The 20485-nt window shown below is 42.8% G+C and overlaps 1 protein-coding gene across 2 annotated transcripts in view; it reads left to right on the top strand.

Annotated features, from left to right (window-relative positions):
- Positions 1–2982: 2982 nt before the first annotated feature.
- The window catches only part of Uxs1 (UDP-glucuronate decarboxylase 1), an 89928-nt gene continuing 72425 nt past the window's right edge, over positions 2983–20485 (top strand). Inside the window, exon 1 of one of the 2 annotated variants that reach the window (XM_027948943.3) lies at positions 2983–3123. In XM_027948943.3, the coding sequence (XP_027804744.1) occupies positions 3030–3123 (94 nt within the window). In that variant the 5' untranslated portion in view covers positions 2983–3029. Of the gene's footprint in view, positions 3124–5450; positions 5512–20485 lie in introns of those variants that run through there. The other variant, XM_071601969.1, reaches the window with a different exon arrangement.

Genomic DNA, 20485 nt, shown 5'->3' with positions numbered 1-20485 from the left:
GCTGGGGATGTGGCTCAAGCGGTAGCGCGCTCGCCTGGCATGCGTGCGGCCCGGGTTCGATCCTCAGCACCACATACAAACAAAGATGTTGTGTCCTCCGAAAACTAAAAAATAAATATTAAAATTCTCTCTCTCTCTCTCTCTCTCTCTCTTTAAAAAAAAATATTAAATCACTCTCTCTCAAAAAAAAAAAAAAGAAAGAAAGAAAAGAAAAATAGTATGGAGATTCCTCAAAAAATTAAGCAGAACTATCACATGATCCAGCAATTCCAATTTTGGTATATGCCCCAAAGGATTAAAAGCAGGGTCTAAAGAGATATTTGTACAAATATCTCTTCAAGACCCATACTCTTGGCAGTATTATTTACAGTAGTCAAAAGATAGAAGCAACACAAGTACCCTTTTTGTGCTATAAAAACTTTTTTCCCAGTGAGCTGTCCCTGTTCTCTAGACAGGCTTCGCGTGAGACAGTCACTGGCCAGCTCTCTTGTGTACACAATATAGGCTTGCTTTAATTTGATTTAAAATTGGAGTTGGTGGTCTTTTCTTTGCAGGTTTAACAGCTACTATCTAAAAAAAGGATAGTGGCAACAAAGAAACTCTATCCCACAGAGAGTTACACGAATTAAATGTGATAAATTGTAAAAGTTCCTGGTGTAATAGTCCCTGGAACATTGTTGAAGCTTAATAAATGTTAGTTTTTCTCTTTTCCTTTGATTTTTAACACTTCAGAAGAAGAGCCATATTATGATTCATTTTTTAATTAGCATGAGTGTGAAGAGCACTGCCTTTTAACTAGTAATTGCTTTAAAATATTGTTGTTAACAGATCCATGGGAAGAATGGAGGGGGTTGACAGCAAGGGCAACGTGGGGGTAGGGATGTGAACCCAGAATCTGTTCCAGAATGTGGAGGGCTAGGATGAGACAGGGAAGCTCAGGGGTATTGATGGGGTGCTGTCTAAGGCCAAGGAGAGCTTGGAGGGTCTCTTTGGCAGCTCTTTCCTCAGGCCTTCTGATCTTACCGGGGCCACACTTACTGTTGCTTATGCCTGAACTCTGGCTGAGTTCCTTGGGATACCAACAGTCTTTCAGATGGCAATGACAACAGCAGCTACTTTAGTAGTAATGGGATTTCCACAGGATTCATCCAAGGAGGCAGAAGTTGGTAATAGTGTCTGACAGCATGAAAAACACTCAACTAGGAAGGTTGGATTTAAAGAGTTTTGTGCAGAAATAAAATGTATCCCAGTTTCTGGTCTACCTGAACTAATACATACCTATAAATTAAACCCCACTTACAAACTATATGCTTAAAATTTGCTAGAATCTTCAGTCTAATTTTTCTGGCAGCACAGGTGTCAGCAAAGTCTTTTCTCCCATCTCTGCTCCTTAGTTTTAATATAAAAACCACCAGATCAGAGAATGGGAGGTGATCAGGACCACGACCTATTCTAGATACTTCTCTTTTCAAAAATCATAGATTTAACAAACCCCAAATGTCCAGTGATGAGGAAAGGAAGATTCACAGACAAAAACTAATTTGTTCCAAAAAGGTCTGCTCTGGGACCTGATCACTCTGGGACCCAGGCCTCTGGCTCCCATGTCAAGTGTTTTTTCACCTGGCAGCCTCTTTGGACACCTCAGACACAGGGAACTGGGCTTCTTGCAAGGAGGCAGCATGGATAATAGCAGGGTGGTTCTGCCCTTATGGGAATTTGCTCAGCTTCTTTCCTCAATCCAATGATTCTCAATGTTCATGGGGAGGGATCCAATGGGGGGAATGTTGCATCAGAATCCCAGAAGGACAGGATTTGTGCTCTGTAGTTTGAATGATGGGCCACATTACTGCTTTGATTTATTGCTAGTTGGGGTATTTATTTTTGTTGGAGTTTTCTAATAAAGTCAAAGGAGGTTATTCAATGACTGAGTATAGCAAAATTGGTCCGGAGGTTGCAGGAGGTCAGAGCTGTAGCAGTCTTCTGGCAGAAACTTCTCCCTGTGGTCAAAGATTAGCAGCTCCCAATTACCTTGGGACCTTGGTGTCATACAGGCCTGTGCAACTGTCTTTTCTTCTCTACAACCCAGCTCTCTGTGAATCTGACCATGAACTTCTGATTACAGTAGACCCTTTGACTCTCCATGTTTATGGTCCCCATCACAATAAATGCTTATCAAAGACATAACTTCAGGTCCTCATGAAATCAGTACAGCACAGCTATTCACCGCATAACTACATGGAACAGATAAACTCAACAAAAAGATTGGGATGAAACTCACACGATGGAATATTTTATTTTCCCCTTTTCCTGATTTATCCTAAATTTATGTGATTAGCATTACTTTTTAATAATAATCTGTTTTTAAAAGAACGACATCCCAGTTGCTCATAACAGAAAACGTGCTGTGGTTTTGGACGCTGGCAGCGTTTAGGGAATTCATCATTTCCGCTGCCCTTATCACAAATCAAGAAGCTTTCAGAACAGCCCGGAGAACCAACCGTTCAGTCAACTTTCTGAGAGAAGCATTCAAAGAACTTCAAACACACGCCAAATTTGGCATAAATATGTGTTTCCTTTCATGTCAACCCTACAGTGCCCACCGCGTGCCACCCGCTGGGCTGGGTTCGGAAACTCGGAGCCCGCGGTCTAGCCTTCAGTCAGGGAGACACACCCTTTCTGACTGCGAGCCTTCCACACGTCGGCTCCAGCGATCCCCGGAGCTGGGGGAAAACACGCCAAGATGCGCATGCGCCGCGCCCTCCCTCAGACACGTTCTTCGAAAACCCAGGCGCGAGCCTCGGCCACTGCGCCTGCGGGAAGAAGAGCAGTAGGGGCGGGGCAGCGGGGGTGGAGCCGGAGGCGGGGGCGGAGTTACGCGTGCGCAAGGCTCCTGCGGACAGGAAACCGGAGCGTGGGGGCGGGGCCGCGCGGGCGAAGGGGGCGGGTTCTTCCCGGGCGGCCGCCGCCGCGCATTGTGTAGCAGGCGGGCCCCCGCGCGGCAGCGTCCAGGACCCGCGCGGCTCCTGGGGATGGTGAGCAAGGCGCTAGTGCGCCTCGTGTCTGCCGTCAACCGCAGGACGATGAAGCTGCTGCTGGGCATCGCCTTGCTCGCCTACGTCGCCTGTGAGTACACGGCGCGGTGGCCCTGAGAACCCCATTCATTCCCCGGCTCCGCGGCGGGGACTAGGGTGCTGCGGGCCCGGCAGCGGGCGGTGTGGGGCCCCAGGGTGGCTCTGCATCCAGTGTCCCTCCCTTCCCCGGGAGCTACTGGTTCTACCTTTTTGCACTTTAGCAGCAGAGCAGCCGGCCAACTTGGGCGCAGACCCTGGGACGCTTAGGCCCAGGCGAGGAGACCCGGAGGCCGAGTGGAAGGGCCTTTGCCCCGGTCTCGGTGACCACGGGCTCCGCGCGGCAGAGATGCCACCGTCCTCCGCCTACCCCGCGGCCCCGCACTGGGTAGCACGGGACTCGGTGGCGGCACTGCTGTCCACGTCGCCCTGGGAGCCTTTGAGGGTCCCGGCCGGCGATTCCAGAGAGTGCCGCGCGGGGACACCCTTCAGGACGCCCGCGGCCGCGCTGCGGTGTTGGTTAAAGTAGGATAAAAATACTGTTGCCATTGGCAGAGTCCCCGCTCCGACTGTTTGCTCCACAGGAAAATTACTCAGCATTTAACTCTGGGGGAGCCAAGTGTTGCCAGCCCCTGCGACCGCGCCCAGGTGTCCAAGCGCAGAGGCACCGGGTTGCCAGGTGTCCCCACCCCCGGGGCTCCGCGCGACTTCAGCCTGGCCCAGCAGGGAGCCCCACACAGGAGACCTGGCGGGGCGTTCCCACAGCTTTGGCTTGTGAGGTTCTGCTTTCTGCCTCCACTCGCATTCTGCTGCCTGGAGAGAGGACAGGAGGACCAATTTGCAGACAGGTGGTGGGTCCTCTGCTTCTCTTAAGAGAGGCATAAGCTGTTATTTATTTATTTATTTAAAGGTCTATTTGGTGGGAAAATATTTGCTGCTATTAATACTTTACCAAGTACCAAAATTTGACTAAAAATAGCTCCCAACGTGAGGTCCGTTTGAATCGTAGCATCCAGACAGATACATAAATGAACTGGTTGAGTTACTTAGATCTGATTCCCAAGTGACTGGGTACTCCGGAAAATGGCTTCAGCTGATAGGAAGGCAAGTGTGAGACCCATCCTGTCTGCTACAGCCCATCTGCTCCAGGAGGTGGAGTCCGGAAACTCAAGCAGGGCTCCTGGTTGCTAGGAGAAGTTTCAGGGATGGGTATTAGATGTGAGTAGTTTTGCAAGGAAGTAAAAACTAGCCTGAAGTGTGAAGTCAGTATTGAGAAAGAAATCTGAGACCCAAGAGAAAGAGACCACTTATGATTGAATTATTATTATAATAATAATAACATGACAATAATAATACCTAAGTTTGTTTAGTGCTTAACTGTATATGCACAGGTATGATTCTTAGGACCATTGTCTCAATTATCTTAACAACCCAAGGAAGTAAGTACTATGATTGTTCCCATTTTAGGGGTGAGAAAATTAAGTTCAAGAGAGATTAGGAAATACATGATCACACAAATGCAGACTATGGAGAGCAAAGGTTTGAGCCCTCAAATGACACTGGGGCCATTGGACTGCAGATTTCAGTGTTGATTTGGGGGTTGGAGGGGAATGTTTGGTGCTTCACTTTTAAAGTTAGACCCGGGGGTTTAGAATTAATAAGTCAGGGAATTTATGGAGCCATAGAAAATTTTTCACCATTCACTTGTTCAGCAAATCTTACCTAGTCTTTACTCTTGTCTCTTGCTGAACTTGGTACCAGGGTACACTAGGGAGTGCAAAAACATCTAGTTTTTGCCAAGATAACACTGAATCTAGACCCAGTAGCTTAACAGCAATGGTCTCATACTTTCTGAGTATACAGAAGAATCATCTAGAAGGTGTTGCTTTTTTTTTTTTTATAAATATTTTTTAGTTTAGTTGTCAATGAACCTTTATTTTATTTATATATGGTGCTAGAATTGAACCCAATGCCTCACATGTGTTAGGAAAGCACTCTTCCACTGAACTACAAACCCAGCCCTTGTTTTGGGTTTTTTTTTTTTTTTAAAAAAAACACAGATTGCTCTCTCATCTGAAGATTCAGATTTAGTAGGCCTAGGATGTGTCCTGAAAATTTTGCATTTTTAATAGTTTCTTTGTGATTCTCTTGCTATGGAATAGGGAACCCCCATTTGCCAAGAAAGAAATGGGCATGAATCGGACAATCATCGAAAGGAAAGTTATATGAAGGAAAATTGCAAACTGATGTGAATAAAGGAAAGGAATGCATGAGAGCTTGTGAAGGGACTCCTGAGTGATAGCATTAGGGGTTTTTGACTATGCATCAGAATCACCTAGAGTTTGGTTTTTCTTGTTTTGTTTTTTAAACACAGATTGCTGCCTCCTATGTGAAGTTTAAGGTTCCCTGGGGAATTGAGGTGTGAGCAGACAATGACCAATCTGTAAGTGTTCATAGAGAAAGTATAGAAAGTATATGTTCCAGAAGAAACAGTTATGTGCAGAGTCCTGTGGCAGCGAAGAGCAGGGAATATTGTACTAATGCAAAGAAGAGTAGTGTCATTGGAGTGTGGAATTATAGCCCAGTGATGAAGTTTTTGAGGCAGATCAGGGTCAGAGTAGACAGACCTGGAGGCCTCAGTCCAGCTCACGAATTGGGTGGTCATTTTAGCCAGGATTTTAAGACTGGGATGGAGGCAATGTTAATAATGAATGATGATGGTAAATGAGAGCAGCTTTGCCAAGAAAAAATGTTACAGGGCTTCTCTGCTTGATAGTGTTTGAGGATTCTAAAGATGTAGACTGGTCGCAATGATTCCTGTGTTTCTCCTTGTTAATAATCTTGCTGTCCTATTATGAATAAAATCTCAACTCTGTTTAAAAAACAAGAAAAGCGTGTACATTCTCCTAATTATATATACCTTCCCTGCGAGTCTGCCTTTTAGAAACTTCCTTTCTGTTCCTCAAGCTCAAGTTCTGTGAATCTTTCTACTTTTAATTCTCTCCCAGTCTTTGTTGCTCACTGTTACCTAGAGTCTCCCTTCTTGCTGTCGTATAACTTCTGCACCAACTAGTGGGTGAGTGTGTGAGAGAGAGAGACCATAGGCTGACTTACATTTCACTTGAATTCTTTTCCATGCACATGTTCTTTTCTCAATGAAATCCCTAATCCTTGAGGGCAGAGATTGAGTCATCTTCATTTCAGCCTGTATAGTGTTTAAGGCAGTGCCGTTAATGCATCAGAAGAGTTCAGTAACTACAGAATGGATTGAATCAAAATTTATGCCAACCTACTAGAAAGTTGCTAGGTGTAGATCCAGCTTAAGTTATCTTTAGGGATTTTTGTTTGTTTATTTTAAACATATATGTAGTTTAAAAAGTCAGATGAATCTCGAGCAAGGTTTGCAGTCACATATCCTTGGCAGGCTTTGTTAGGTTTAACAACCTCCATGCTCCTGTTTCCGCATACCCAGAAATAAGCCCTTCGCGTCTACCTAGCTCATTATTTGATTATTTTCATATTTATCATTGTTTTGCTGAATCGGGCTTTCTGATTTTTCAGTCATAGATAAAACATACCTGTGACTTTGTTGTTTGGGAGATGATTGAGATCAAACTTTAGTTTTTATGTATGACTATTCACAGTGAAGTGCTATTCACAGTGAGTCATGGTGTATATTTCTTTTTACTCTCTCTAGAGCTAATTGGCTGTTTTGGCTTTGATTTCAATATGCTTCGCTTTCTGCATACTATAACTGATCCAACTCCACATATTTTGCCAGTTGTCCATGCCTTTGCCCAGGAGGTTTATAATTTTTAAGCATCAGAATATCCCTTCATTGGCACACCTTTTAGAAGGAGCTGATCACTGGCATCAGGAGGTAAATTTTGGCATTTTTTTCTTCTTTTTTTTTTTTAGTTGTAGATGTTTAGTTGTAAAATACCTTTATTTTATTTATTTATTTTTATGTGGTGCTGAGATCAAACCCAGTGCCTCACACATACTAGGCAAGCGCTCTACCACTGAGCCATAACCCCAGCCAAGGAGGTAAGTTTTGAAGCTTTATCCATAAGTGTCTTTTCTGCCATCATACTTGATGGATTGATAATGTAGAATTCCAGAAAAAAGTCCCTTCAGGATTTTAAGGTATTGTTGCATTACTTTCTGGCTTTTAATACTATTGAGGATTTTTGAGTCAGTCCTTCTATTTGGAGATTGTGGGCTCTGTGTGCCCCAGGTAATCAGGACTCACTACCCATTTCCAGCCTACGGCCCCTGCTTTTGATAGCACTGCCTTCCTCACCCTTCGTGCTCCAGGGCCTCGTGTAGTCGCTATGCCCAGAAGCTGAACACACCTGCCTCACCTCTCCTCTGGGCCCTTCGTGGTGCTATAGATGCAGGTAGCTGCTTTGGTTTTCTTCCCCTCTGGTCTGGTAAATAACAGCATTCAGGTGATGGTACTCAGTTAAGAGAACAGCCTCTCCTTTGCTTCAGTCCACTGAAATAACCTAAAGAATAAATCTTGTGGGCTAGGGTTGTGGCTCAGGGGTAGAGTGCTTGCCTAGCACAAGTGAAGCACTGGGTTTGATCCTCAGCACCATATAAAAAACTAAATAAATAAAAATATTGTGTCCACCTACAACTAAAAAAAATAAAGAAAGAAAGAAGAATAAATCTTGTTTTCAGCCTCTGAGGGTTCCCTGGCAGCTGATTGCTGCAGCATAACAAAGCCTGCACTGACTGATATATTCCTAATGTTGAGAAATGTGAAGGTAGGCCTGGGTATATCTTATCTAGCACACTAGACATTTTTGAGCCCTTGCAATTGAGAAACACATATTCAGTACTGAGACTATTCTTAAAGTATTTGGTTATTTTCTTCCCTGCCCCTATTTCTTCTTTGGAACTACTTATATGGATTGGCTTTCTGTTGCTGTGACAAAATACCTGAGAAAATAAACTTTCAAGGAGGAAAAGCTTGTTTTGATTCATGGTTTCACTGGCTTCATTCTGTGGTTTGCTTATCCCTGTTGCTTTGGACCTGTAGTGGTATAGTGTATCATGTGCATGATGGGAAAGGCTCACCTCATTGTGACCAGAAAGCAAAGAGACAGGAAGGGACTGAGGTCCCCATATCTGCTGCAAGGGCATGTCCCAGTAAACTTACTTACTTCCACTAGATTCTACCTCCTAAGAGTTCTACCACTCCAGTAGTGCCATAGGCTAGTGACCACACCTTTAGTACAAGGGCTTTTGGGGGACTCTCCAGATCTACAAACTACAGCACTACCATATTCTGATATAGAATTGCTTAGACCAGTTTTTTATTTCTAAGTTTTATTATCTTAAAGTGTAGCTCTACTTTCTTAAATCATCCTCATCTTTGTATTTATCTGTATTCTTCCAGGGTTTTTTGTTGTTGTTGTTGTTTTTGCTATTGTTTATCACTTAGAATCATTCTCTTCTGTTCTCTGAATTTAAAAAAAAAAAAAATGTGGTCCTTGCTTCATGGTTGTATTCTCCTAATGATAGTTTTGTTTGCTGACTTTTTTCTGAATAGTTTCTCCCCTTCAGGTTGCTTTCTCCCTTACTGAGTATCCTCAGATTGTCTTTCATGTTTTAATAGTGGGAGGCCCCTAAAGATGATGAAGAACACCCGATGACTGTGAGCTTCGCCATTTCTTGTTGAAGCCTCCCGATCTCAGTGCTGTAGTTCCTCCTGGGGTGTCATGACCAGACTCTCCCCATCCTCTGCTGGATGGGGTGGCCTGGCTGTCCACCTCCTGAAGCTCAGCGGGGAGAGGACTGCAGGCCTGTGCAGCACCCTCCTTATCCCAATTGGACTGGCGCTCCTGGATCCAGAGAGGAAAGTGTTGGTCTTCTGTCAGGGCAGGACCTAGACCTGGAAGTTTGTCCTACTTCTTAGATTTATTTGAAAGTCATACTCCTTGTCTTAGCTGCCTTCTCATCTCATGCAGATGTGCCAGGCTACACCAGTTCTTGCCCCTTTGTGGGTGTGAATTAGCTGTTCCCATTGCTCACTTGGGTCCTGTCTTCTCCCTTGCCCTTATCCATGTTCTTTCCACCCTCCAGCAACATTTGGGGGCTAGCTTTCCTTCTTCCTGTTCACAGATTTATTTCTTAAACAATAACAAAAAAATAAAAGGAAAAAGAAAGTTCTGACATTCTGTAGAGTTAAGAAGCCATTATCTTTTCACCTTCAGCTCTCGAAAGCTGGACTTGTGACATCCAGTAAAATTCTTGAACTTTTTGGTGTATCATGGGGTTTTTATTGTAATGACATCTTAGTTGGGTATCTTTCTTTCCTATTACTGTTATTCTGCTGAAAAGAAAAGACATAAAACCCCAAAATCATGTAAAAGAGTGTCTAATGCATTAACTTTGTGCTTATGAACACAGATTGCAGACTTTTTTGTGGTTGGGATGTTTGTTACTATATGATTTTGTCCTTTATATATATCCCTCACCCACGTGACTAGAGGCCACCCTCACAAATTCACTCAAGAAACATTTCCTGGCTGGTTGCCGTGGAAGATAAGCAGTGAGTGAGACATTGTCATGATGGCGGCAGACTCTAGGGAGAAAATAGCTAAAAACAAACTACATCAGTGATGTGTCCAGTCTCACCTGAGTGTGAGAATCAGCCTGGGTTTGTTGGATGCAGGTTCCTGGAACCCTCCTCACACCTCTTCCATAGCAGCCTGGTGGTTGCATGTGAAACTTGGAAATGTTTTGATCCTTCAACATTTGAGTTTGGAAAATTTTATACCTATTTTCTGCCCTTTCTTTATTTTTTTTTTATTTTTATTTTTTTAGTTGTAGATGTACACGTACGTTTATTTTATTTATTTATTTTTCTGTGGTGCTAAGGATCGAACCCAGTGCCTCATACTTGGTAGGCAAGTGCCGAACAACTGAGCCACAACCCCAGCCTTCTGCCCTTTCTTTTGAAAAAGAATTTAGTGAACACCCAGACACCCTCCACCTAGATTCACCAGTTGTTTACATTTGCTGCATTTGCTTTTTCTCTCACTCTTTTTATATATGTATTTCATGTGTACTTTTTTGGTTGAAATGATTGAAAGTTAGAGTCATAACACTTTAAAGATTTTAACATATGAACCTGAAGAATAAAGGCATTGTTCATTACCATTATAGCACCCTAAAAATCAACTTAAATAATATCATCTAAGATATAGTCCATATTTCCTCCATTTATAGCATAAAAATCTTTTGTAGCCTTTCTGTGTTTTTTGTTTCATTTTTATCATTTCAAATCTAGTGTCCAGTCAAGATTTACACATGTTGCATTTCATTTGGTTGCTATGTTTCTTAAGTTTCTTCAGCTATAATATTGTTTTTTTTTCCCCTCCAGAACATTTACTTAAAAAAAAAAAAAAAAAAACCCCAGTTCAGTTGTCCTAAAAATATCCTGCATTCTATATTTATCTGATTGTTTCCTTGTGATTAAATTTGGCTAAATATTTTTAATAATAATGAACATTGTATCGTGGGACGTGCAATGTTGTGGTGTTTTGTTTTACAAAACTACTGTTCACAGTGCTTAATTTGAGGCCCTGGAAGGGGAGGCCTTCAAGTTGCTTCCGTGTGTGTGTGTGTGTGTGTGTGTGTGTGTGTGTGTTTTACTGGGAATTGAAGCCAGGGCTCATTACTACTGAGCTATATCCCCAGCCTAGCCTTCTTTTAGTTTGAGACAGACTCTTGCTAGGTAGCCCTGGCTGGCCTCGAACTTAAGTCCTTCTGCTTCATTGTCCCTAATAGCAGGGATTACATGGTACACCACCATGCCCAGCTACATTGCTTCATTTTAAAGGTACATTTTCCCATTACTTAGTCTGCATGGTGATTCTTCAGACTATGTGTGTATCTTCTCCAGTTAGTGCCTTCTACATCCATTGACAGTCCTTGCCTGGACCACTTTTTATATTGGACATTGCAACTGGTGATTTTCAAATCCTTTGACGTTTACTGTCATTCTTCTGAAAAGAACTTTCTTTCCCTCCCTTTTCTCTCACTTTCTATATTAGTTTCTTGTGGCTGCCATGGTTTATCCCAAACCTGGGGGCTTTAGAACAAGAGAAATTTGTTCTCACAGTTCTAGAGGTCAGAGTCCAGTCAAAGCTGGCAGGACTGCATGTACTCCCTGTAAGGCTCTTTATGGCTCCAGGTGATCCTTCCGTTGTGCCTACGTCACTTCAGTCTCTGTCCCTGTGTTGTTCACATGGCCACCTCATCCTCCCTCTGTGAGATCTTTACAAATTCCAGTAGAAACCAGGCTTGGAATTTTGAATTTGGATCTCTCCTACGCTAATGATATACAGTTCCATCCTTTTTTGTGAGGTTGGGCAGTGGCAGAGAGCTCAGCTCCCAGTCAGCCCCATAGACTCCTGCAGCATGCAGTGTGACTGACTAGCATGTGGCAGAAATAAGTTGGATTAAATGCATTTTCAGTTTATGATCATCTATCATGATGTAACACCACTAGAAGTTGAGGAGCACTTGTAGTTTCAGAATCACTACATCAATACCACTGTCAATAACAAACTTAAGAAAATTTAGGATTTCTTTGTCATTCTTTTTGTCCTTAGGCTACATTGCTTTAAGGATATGCAGTTAGATATTGTGTCCAAAAGTTAACTGAGATGTTCTTTCTATGCCTGATACAAGTTAGGTTCATTTTAGTTTTTTGTTTGCGTTCAGTTTTAGGGTTTGCTTTGTTGTTTCTCATTGTTTAAAATATGTAAACCGTTGGTTCAAAAGTTAATACTCAGATGTCTTTCACTGCAGTCTCTTGCCTCCCTGCTCTTTTTCTTTCTTTGTTTTAAACAACCCATATTTTACTTTACAAATATAGGCATGAGTCTGTATCTGTGCATCTTTTATCCAGAAGAAAATAGCGTGCTGTATAGACAATTTTGCATCTCTTTTTTTTCCTGCTCATTATGTCCTGGAAAGAACTGAGTATGAAGTTGTAGACATCGCCTTCCTTCTTTTCTCACCTGGATCAAAATCCTGTGAGTGTGGACTGAATTTTACTGGACAAGCCTTCTAAGAAAGGGCATTCAGGTATTTCCAAACATTTTGCTATGATAAATACTGTTACAGTAAAGAGACTTCTGCTCAGGCTCCCATCAACCATGTTTAGGATCCTCTTTTTTGCCTCCCTCCCCAACAAAATACAGCGACAAATTTTACATTTTCACCTGTGTGAAGAATAGTATCCCTTGTGTTTTGATTTGTGTTTTTCTTACTGGGAATGAACTTAATCATCTTTTTAAATATTTAAGGGTTATTAGTAGGTCTTTTTTTCTGAACTGCTCATATTTTTGTCCATTTTTCTTTTGAGTCTTTGGTCTTAATTTTTAAGAACTCTTTACACTGGGGATGTGAAGTGTCCATTGTGATGTCAATTGCAATGATTTTCTTAAGCCTGGCGTGGTCAAATATTACAAAAAAAAAAAAAAAGTTTGGTCTTGTTGTCTTCTGTATTCATGAAAGGTGCCCATTTTGATCACACCTGAGTTAAAGCAAATGAGGTTCCTTAGCCTGAGGCTCTAGACAGCCCCAGGATGGGGTTGGTCACTACAGTGATTGCATGATCAGAAGGTTGGAACATCAGCTTCAATACCAAACTCCAGGAAAGGGTCTGTAGTGCTGAAGACTGAGCTCTTAAAAACCTGAACAGTAAGTTTTGAGGAACTTCCAGGTTGTTGGTGAACCTGCTGGAAGATGTCGTGCCCAGAGAGGGCCTGAGAGCTCTCCACCCTTCCTCTGACCTCATCCTAGGCATGGCATCCACGGAGTTTTCTCCAGGGTTGTAGTCTTTACTTTAAAAACCTGATAATTATAAATAAAGTATTTTCTTAAATCCTGTGAACTATTCTAGCAAATTTTTGAACCCAAGAATGATGAGAATTCCTGATTTGTATCTGGTTGGTCAGAAGTGCATGAAGCCTGGGACTAGTAGTTGGCCATAGTGGGGCTGTCCTATAGGATGAAGCCCTGAGCTTCAGCCTGCACTCCATATGGTTGGTATCAGAATTGAATAAGATTGCGGGTGTGGGAGAAGCCCACACATTTGGTAAAAGGAGTGTTCTGTGGTAGAAGCAGGATTTAGGACCTGGGAATCTTCATTTTCACCAATTTTCCTATTTCCCCATGTAGTTCTTAAGAACTGGTCAAAGTAAATTGCCAGATACTGTGACAGAAAGGAGATCCTGAACTTTGAAGGAAGGGGATACTCTTGAGGCAGCTGGCATTGAGTGGGCATTTTGTGGCTCAATAGGGATTGGACGGTGGAGTTGACAGTGAAGGGGAGTCAAGGGCAGGCGGCAAGATGCAAAGAACAGGAATCCTTGGGGCCTATAAAGTACAATGTGAAGTCTGATTCAATACTTGATTGAGTGAGGTGAATAAATATTCAGTGAGAATTTATGTGTGAGAAAGGAAAGTTTGATGAACATACATACCCTAAGAATTAGGGCAGGACAAAATATAATGAATTGTGCATTTGGGGGGTGTCCCATTTAACTTGAATATTATGCTTTCCTCTGTACATTTATCTGTTTGAGATATGCTGGTGACTTTTAGCTCTGGCATATGACGCTGCTGTATAGGTCAGTGCTGTGGTCTGAATGTTTTTGTTCCCATCGAAATTTATATGTTCAAATCCTCATCCTCAAGGTGATGGATTAGGAAGATGGGGCATTGAGAGGTGATCAGGTCAAAGTGTGGAGCCCTTAGGAATGGGACATACCCAAAGAGTTCCTTGCTCTTTCTATCATGTGAGGACCAAGCAAGAAGACGTCATCCATGAACCAGTATGCAGGCCCTCATAGGACACCTAATCTGCTGCTGCCTTGTTTTTGGATTTCCCAGCCTCCAGAGCTAGGAGAAATAAATTTCTGTTGTGTATAAGCCACACAGTCTATAATATTTTGTTAAAGTGGCATAAACCAAGAGGTCAAGAGCATGTCTGTTGTGAAGATGCAGGACTTTCGTGAAGAGGTATTCATTCATAGGTGAAGCCAGTTCCCCAGTTCTCCCTGCCTATTGAACCCACATTGCATGCCTCCTTCAAGTGTCTTTTCTTGCTTTATATACTACATATGTGATGATTTGTAGGTACCACCTGAGGGAAAAAATGCTCAGGTTTAGCTCTTTTTTGGAAAGGGTGTTTTCCCTTGTCCTGATTGAGCTGCCCAGTAACTTAGGATGAGCCGTCTGCCTTGCTGGGGCTTCTAGGTTTTCTTAGGCCTTGCAAGCAAGAATAACTTTTAAAAAATACTATGCAGAACTGAAAGAATTTATGTAAAGACATGATAGCTCTAACTGATTGCCACATGGGTCTTATAAAGTAACCTGTGAAAGGAAGGGACTCCCAAGCAGGAAGCACGCTGACAGCCACTGAATGGGAGAGGTTTTGATTTGGCCCTTTGCTTTAAAAGGGTGAGGAGTGAATTTGAAATTAATCTGTCAGTTTCTTTTGACTTCCGGACTAAACTTTTTAGAGTTGTTCTAACCAAGATAAATAACTGAAGTAAAGCAACAAAAGAAAACATTTGAACTACTTCAAAGTAGTCTTTTTCAGAGGGAGTCTAAATGTGCTAAAAAAAATGAAAATCATTTTCAGGGTGGTGAAATCTTAGAGTGTTATCCGTGGTGTCTTTAAATGTTTTTATAGCAGTTACAGAAATTAAAAACAAAGCATGCTGGTTCTAAGTTGACGTACATACTACAGTACGTAGTGCCTGGCTTTCATTTATTTGTTTAAAGGTATCTACAGGCAGCTGGGTTATATCAGCAGCAGGAGATTAGAGGTGTCGGACAGCAGAGTTGTAATAAATAAAAGAATCTGGATAATCTGATTCTCATCCAGGGAGCCAGTGGTAGTTCTTGTGGAAATGTTGTGGGGTGTGGATAAAGGATCCTCATGGTGGGACTCAGCAATTCTCATAAGGGGACAAATCAGAATCTTTCTTCCTCTTAGTTTCTTTTGCTGTTATTTTAGAATTTGACTAGAATTCATCTTAATTACCTAAAAGACAAAAATTTCTCTCCCTAATTTTCAGTGCAGTGATACTCCCCCACCCCCTACAGGCCTTTTCTGTCCTCCTTAGATTGACTTCCCCTTGCCTGTGTCCCTGACCCCAACCCCCGCTACCCTTGTAGATGATGAATGCTGCTCTGTCCTTGGGTAGAAGGAATGACCTGCTGCAGTCACCCTGATATCCTGCAGTGAGGAGTTGCAGGGAGGTGCCTTCTGCATTTCTTAGATGGGAAGACTGAGGCACAGCACATTTAAATCCCTGCCCCAGGTCTCAGTCTGACTGCAGTGATTTTGTGATGGCATAGAGGGACCTGAAGGAACCCCAAGACTGTTCCTATCCCATTTGTTGCATGGATTAGGCTGTTTCTCTTAATTGTGGCAAAATGCACATAATATAAAATTTACCATTAATAACTTTTTTTTTTAAAAAACTGGGAATCGAACCCAGGGCCTTGCTTATGCTAAGCACGTACTTTATTACTAACCTATACCCCAGCCTTTATTTTAACCACTTTTTAAATGTATGTTTCCGTAGTGCTAAGTACATTCACACTGTTTTACAACCAATCTCCAGAACTATTTTACCTTCCCCAGCTGGTGGGCTGCTGGTACTTCTCTCCCCTAGCCCAGGCAACCATTTTACTTTCTATGAATTCACCACTGTAGGGACCTCATATTAATATTAGTGGAATTATGCATATTTGTTCCTTTTGTGGCTGGCTTATTTCACTTAGCATAATGTCTTCAGAGTTCCCCCATGTTGTGGTATGTATCAGAATTTTCTTCTTAAGTCTAACTAATGTTCCACTGTATGTACATACCACATTTCTACTCATTCATCTGACCATGGATATTTGGGTTACTTCCACCTTTCGGCTATTGAGAATAATGCTGCATGGGTGCACAAATACCTCTTCAAGACCCTGCTTTCAGTTCTGTTGGGTACAAACCCAGAAGTGGAATTACTGGAGCACATGGTAATTCTGTGTTTAATTTTCTGAATTAACTGTCATACTGTTTTATACAGCACCTGCCCACCTCCCTCCCACCTCCTTTGTATCTCTCCACCCTTATGTGCCCTCCATTCTCTCTCTCACCTGTAACCCACCCACCTCTTCAGTCTCCTCACTCCCCACTCACACCCTCTTCTCTTCTCCACTTACCCCCTCACTCTTAGTCTCACTCTGTCCCTTTTTTCTCTCTGATTTGCGTTCATACTTGTAGACCCCGCCTTCTCCCTCCCTGCACCCTTTTGCCTTCACCAGCAGTCCAAATCCTTGCCAACATGTGTTATCTTTATTTTATTATTTTATTATAGTAGCTATCCTAATGGGTATGAGGTGGGCATATAAACTTTTCATGAGACATGTCTGAAAGAAATGTTACTTTGAGGCAGTCCTCAGTGGGGTGCTTACAAGATGGTGGGGGGGTGGAAGAAATATAGACATCTGTATCCTTGGGTTCAACCAGGCATGGATTGAAGATGTTAAAATAATTATATCTGTTCTGAAAATGCACAGGCTTTTTTCTTGTCATTAGTTTCTAAACAAGAATAAATAAATGCTGTTTACCTAGCATTTACATTGTACTAGGTGTGATAAGTTCAAGTAAACGGCAGAATGTGAATAGGTTCTATGCAAATACTGTGCCATTTTACAAAAGGGACTTGAGCACTTGTAGATTTTGCTATGGAGGAGAAGTGTCAGTTGGGAACTAATCCCCCACAGATTCCAAGGGGAAACTGTGTTTTGGTGGATCAAGATTGGAGATGTTTCCTGCCTTGTCCTTTTCCTGGTGAGTGGTCCAGTAGCCTCTTGTTCCCTTCTCCCTCCTTCCCTATAGCACTAAGGTGACTAATGGTGGCACGGTGCAGTGGTCACAGGTCTGCCATTTTGTCTGGATTGAAAGCCCCAAAACCTCAGTTTCCCCAGTTTAGGTGATTGGAACATTCCTCTGACTGAGCCCTACTGGTCTTTTAGGCTGCAGTGTGCTATGTCTGCAAGAGCTTCATGCACCTATCCCATGTGCTTATGCCTGGCACTGCCCTGCCCTGCCCCACTGTCACTGACTTCCCCAGAGCCCTCCCAAGGCACCTGCCCACCTCCCTCCCACCTCCTTTGTATCTCTCCACCCTTATGTGCCCTCCATTCTCTCTTCCACCTGTAACCCACCCACCTCTTCAGTCTCCTCACTCCCCACTCACACCCTCTTCTCTTCTCCACTTATCCCCTCACTCTTAGTCTCACTGTATCCCTTTTTTCTAACTCTTTTGTAGACTCTCCCTTCGTCCTCTGAGAACCTGGCGATAGGCAGGCAGGGCACATTAGGCTGACCTCCAGGAACAGCATGTCACAAGGTCTAACCATGTGGATGACCACACCACCATGGAGAATAAGCCTAGAGCACCATCTCAGTTGGAATGCAGAATGCCTGCCAACAGTCACGCCCATGGTCCCAGGTCATGACTATATACCCAGGTCATGCGCCTGAGCACTGTGGATAGAAAGTAGACCTCCTAGATCCCTCCCCTTTTTCTTTCCCTCTCTGCCATTTTTGAATACAAAATGAAAAGGCTGACCTCAATCATCATTAAACATTTTAAAGCTCCATTTAAAAAAATTACAAAATAATGTGCAAATAGGAAAGTAAGGTGCTTGCTCAGTGTGGAAAGACTAGATTGAAGTGCAAAGAAGATTTTTAAAATCACAGTAGTCATAATCTGTGTATATTAAAATGTCTTTCAACTCCAAAATAGTGCATTTCTTTATTTAGGCAGATCTTTCTCTTTGATACTCAGGAAGGTTTTGTAATTTCTTTCATGTAGGTTTGTACCTTTTTGTGTGATGTTTATTTCCATCAACCTTTTGCATGAGTGTTCTACTTAAAGATTCAGTATCAGTTACTAAGAAAACTTCAATAGTAAGCAACAAAATTAGGTCCCAAGCCATAATCTGTTTTTTAAAGCAAATTTCTCCTTCACCTTTTATTCTCATCTTTAATGTATCTACATTTTCCCCATCTTATTCATAAATATAGTGTTATTTCTAAATGAAATTAATACAACTTTACATGTCAGGTCATATCGGAGCATTCTGGCTGTGGTTCCAGGGTAGATGGTAACCCATTCCTCTCTTAGTGATACAAAGTTGTGATGTGAAATCTGACTTGACTTTTTCCTCCTGACTGGCACCGGCCCTGTGCCCCCTCAGAATAGATTCATCAATGGTTATTCTTAGACTTGGCAGTTGTATTCATGAGAAGCCAGTGGAGGAGGAGGAGGCAGCATTTGCAGTAGGACCTGCGTGGGCAGCAGTTTTCTGCAGGGCTGTCACTGACTTGGCAGCTGGTGCTTGAATGGGTCCCTCTGCACAAAGGCTTGGCATGCACCCACATGCTGCCCTCTCATTGGGAAGTGAATGGTCAGGGGTACAAGAACAGGGTGCATTTCGGTATGTACCTGTCAAAAATGAGGTTTCTGATGCCATTGGAGCTTTGCTGGGAAAGGCGAAGCTCTACTTAACTGTCATTAATCTTCTTGCAGCCCTTCTTGTCTGATGCTGGTGGGGGGGGGGGAAGCTTCTCCCTTCTTCGCTTTTTCTTTAATGATTCTATTTCCATCAAAAATCTGAAGATATATTCATTTGGTAGCTTCAGGGAGGTCTGCTTCATTTTCTATTGTTTACAGAAAATATTGCGTTGACCTCACATCTGTATTTAAGTATAAAAAAAAAAGCAAAAGAAACAATGTGGCAACATTTCTTGTACCACATCAGGCACCCATTGGTAATTTGAGAAGTCTAGGGGAGGGTAGAAAGGAGATTTCTTAGTTGTTTAATCTGTAGCTCTTTGCAGAATTAGAGTACATCTTAGCTTTTCTGAGTTGAGAAGTGGAACTGGCTGGGTTTTTGTTTGTTTGTTTGGGGATTTGTTTTTTTTAACTCTTTTTTCCTCCCCAGATTTGATGCTGTCCTGTGGTATTCAGATGGAGATTTTTAAAAAATATTTGTTTATATTTTTCTATAGTGATACCATAAGCTAGAACCTTGAGTGGTGTGTATGAATGAAACTTGTTTATAGACTTATTGTAGTCCTGTGCCATGGCAGAAAAAAAACATGATTTTTCTCAGGTAAAGATCTATGGACAGAATGAATCATTCCAGCTCCAAGAATTAGTCATGTAATTGTTATTAATGCATGTTACACAGGAAGCTTGCTTTCTATGGGTTGTTGCTGCCAAGTACTAAGTTGAGTTGAGTGACCTGGGAACCAGAACACTTAGTGGTTAAGTCATTTACAGTTTGTTTGGACAGCGAGGTGCAAGAGTTATTGATGTGTGTGTGTATGTGTGTGCACGCGCTCGCTCATGCTGGGCATTGGAACCCAAGCCTCCTACATGCTAGGCAAGTGCTCTACTACAGAACTACAACCCCAGGCTTGAAGGAAGTCTTTCAGTGAGAGAGTTACCTCATTCATCTGAATGGTTGCACCGAGCTTAGGTAGGTTTAGGTTATATGGTGTCCTCCTGTAGATGAAAAGAGGTCTCCACACAGATAAGGCTTTCAGTTGAGAGAGTTTTCTTCCTTCAAATTTATTCTTACAGTTTTCCTCAGAGAGGACAGAACTCAGTATTTAGAGCTTTCAAGTTTTACCTTAAAGCCAGCCTGTCTTGAGGTTGTAAGGTCAGTTGTGTTAAAGTTGCTTCCTTATTGCAGTTTCCACTCTCTCTAATGTTTAATGTGCAGAGTAACAGAAGGTTAGGACAGGTACCATGGCCTCTTTATGAAGGCAGAGCCTCCACACTGGTACAAATGAAGGGTCCAAGAGGGCATGTGAGGGCCCACACAAGATTTGGAAAGATGACAGAGACAGATCAGGAGAGGGGGGGAAAGAGAGGGGTCAGTGTTGCAGGGAGGAGATCAACAGGGTGATGAAGGGGAGATGAGGCTGGAGGGGTGGTGAGCAGGGCCTCATCACAGATAGTCCCTCAGCATCTTGCCCAGGAGTATAGGCAAGGGAGCCTTGGGGCTGGAATGCACTTGGAGAGGATGTTCCACCTGTGTCCAGTGTATGTGGAATCAAGGAAGCACAGGGCACCCTCAGGGAGGAGGGAGCCAGATACCAGTGCTCATGCAGCGCTTTGTCATGCCGAGTGGGGTCACATCAAAGGAGGCCCTGCTCCTGAGTTGTGCTTAGTCCAGCACACATACCAATCCTGAGAACTCCATCAGTGCCACCCTGCTAGCTACTATGGAGAGAGCTGTTTGTGATCAAACACCGATTACTTCGTGGCTGGGAAATGCAAATGTGATAGAAGAAGTCAGAAGGC

This window comes from Marmota flaviventris, chromosome 14 (genome assembly GCF_047511675.1).
Source record: "Marmota flaviventris isolate mMarFla1 chromosome 14, mMarFla1.hap1, whole genome shotgun sequence".
Taxonomy (NCBI): domain Eukaryota; kingdom Metazoa; phylum Chordata; class Mammalia; order Rodentia; family Sciuridae; genus Marmota; species Marmota flaviventris.
The sequence above is the reverse complement of the archived record's forward strand: the minus strand, read 5'-3'. Positions and strand labels throughout refer to the sequence as shown.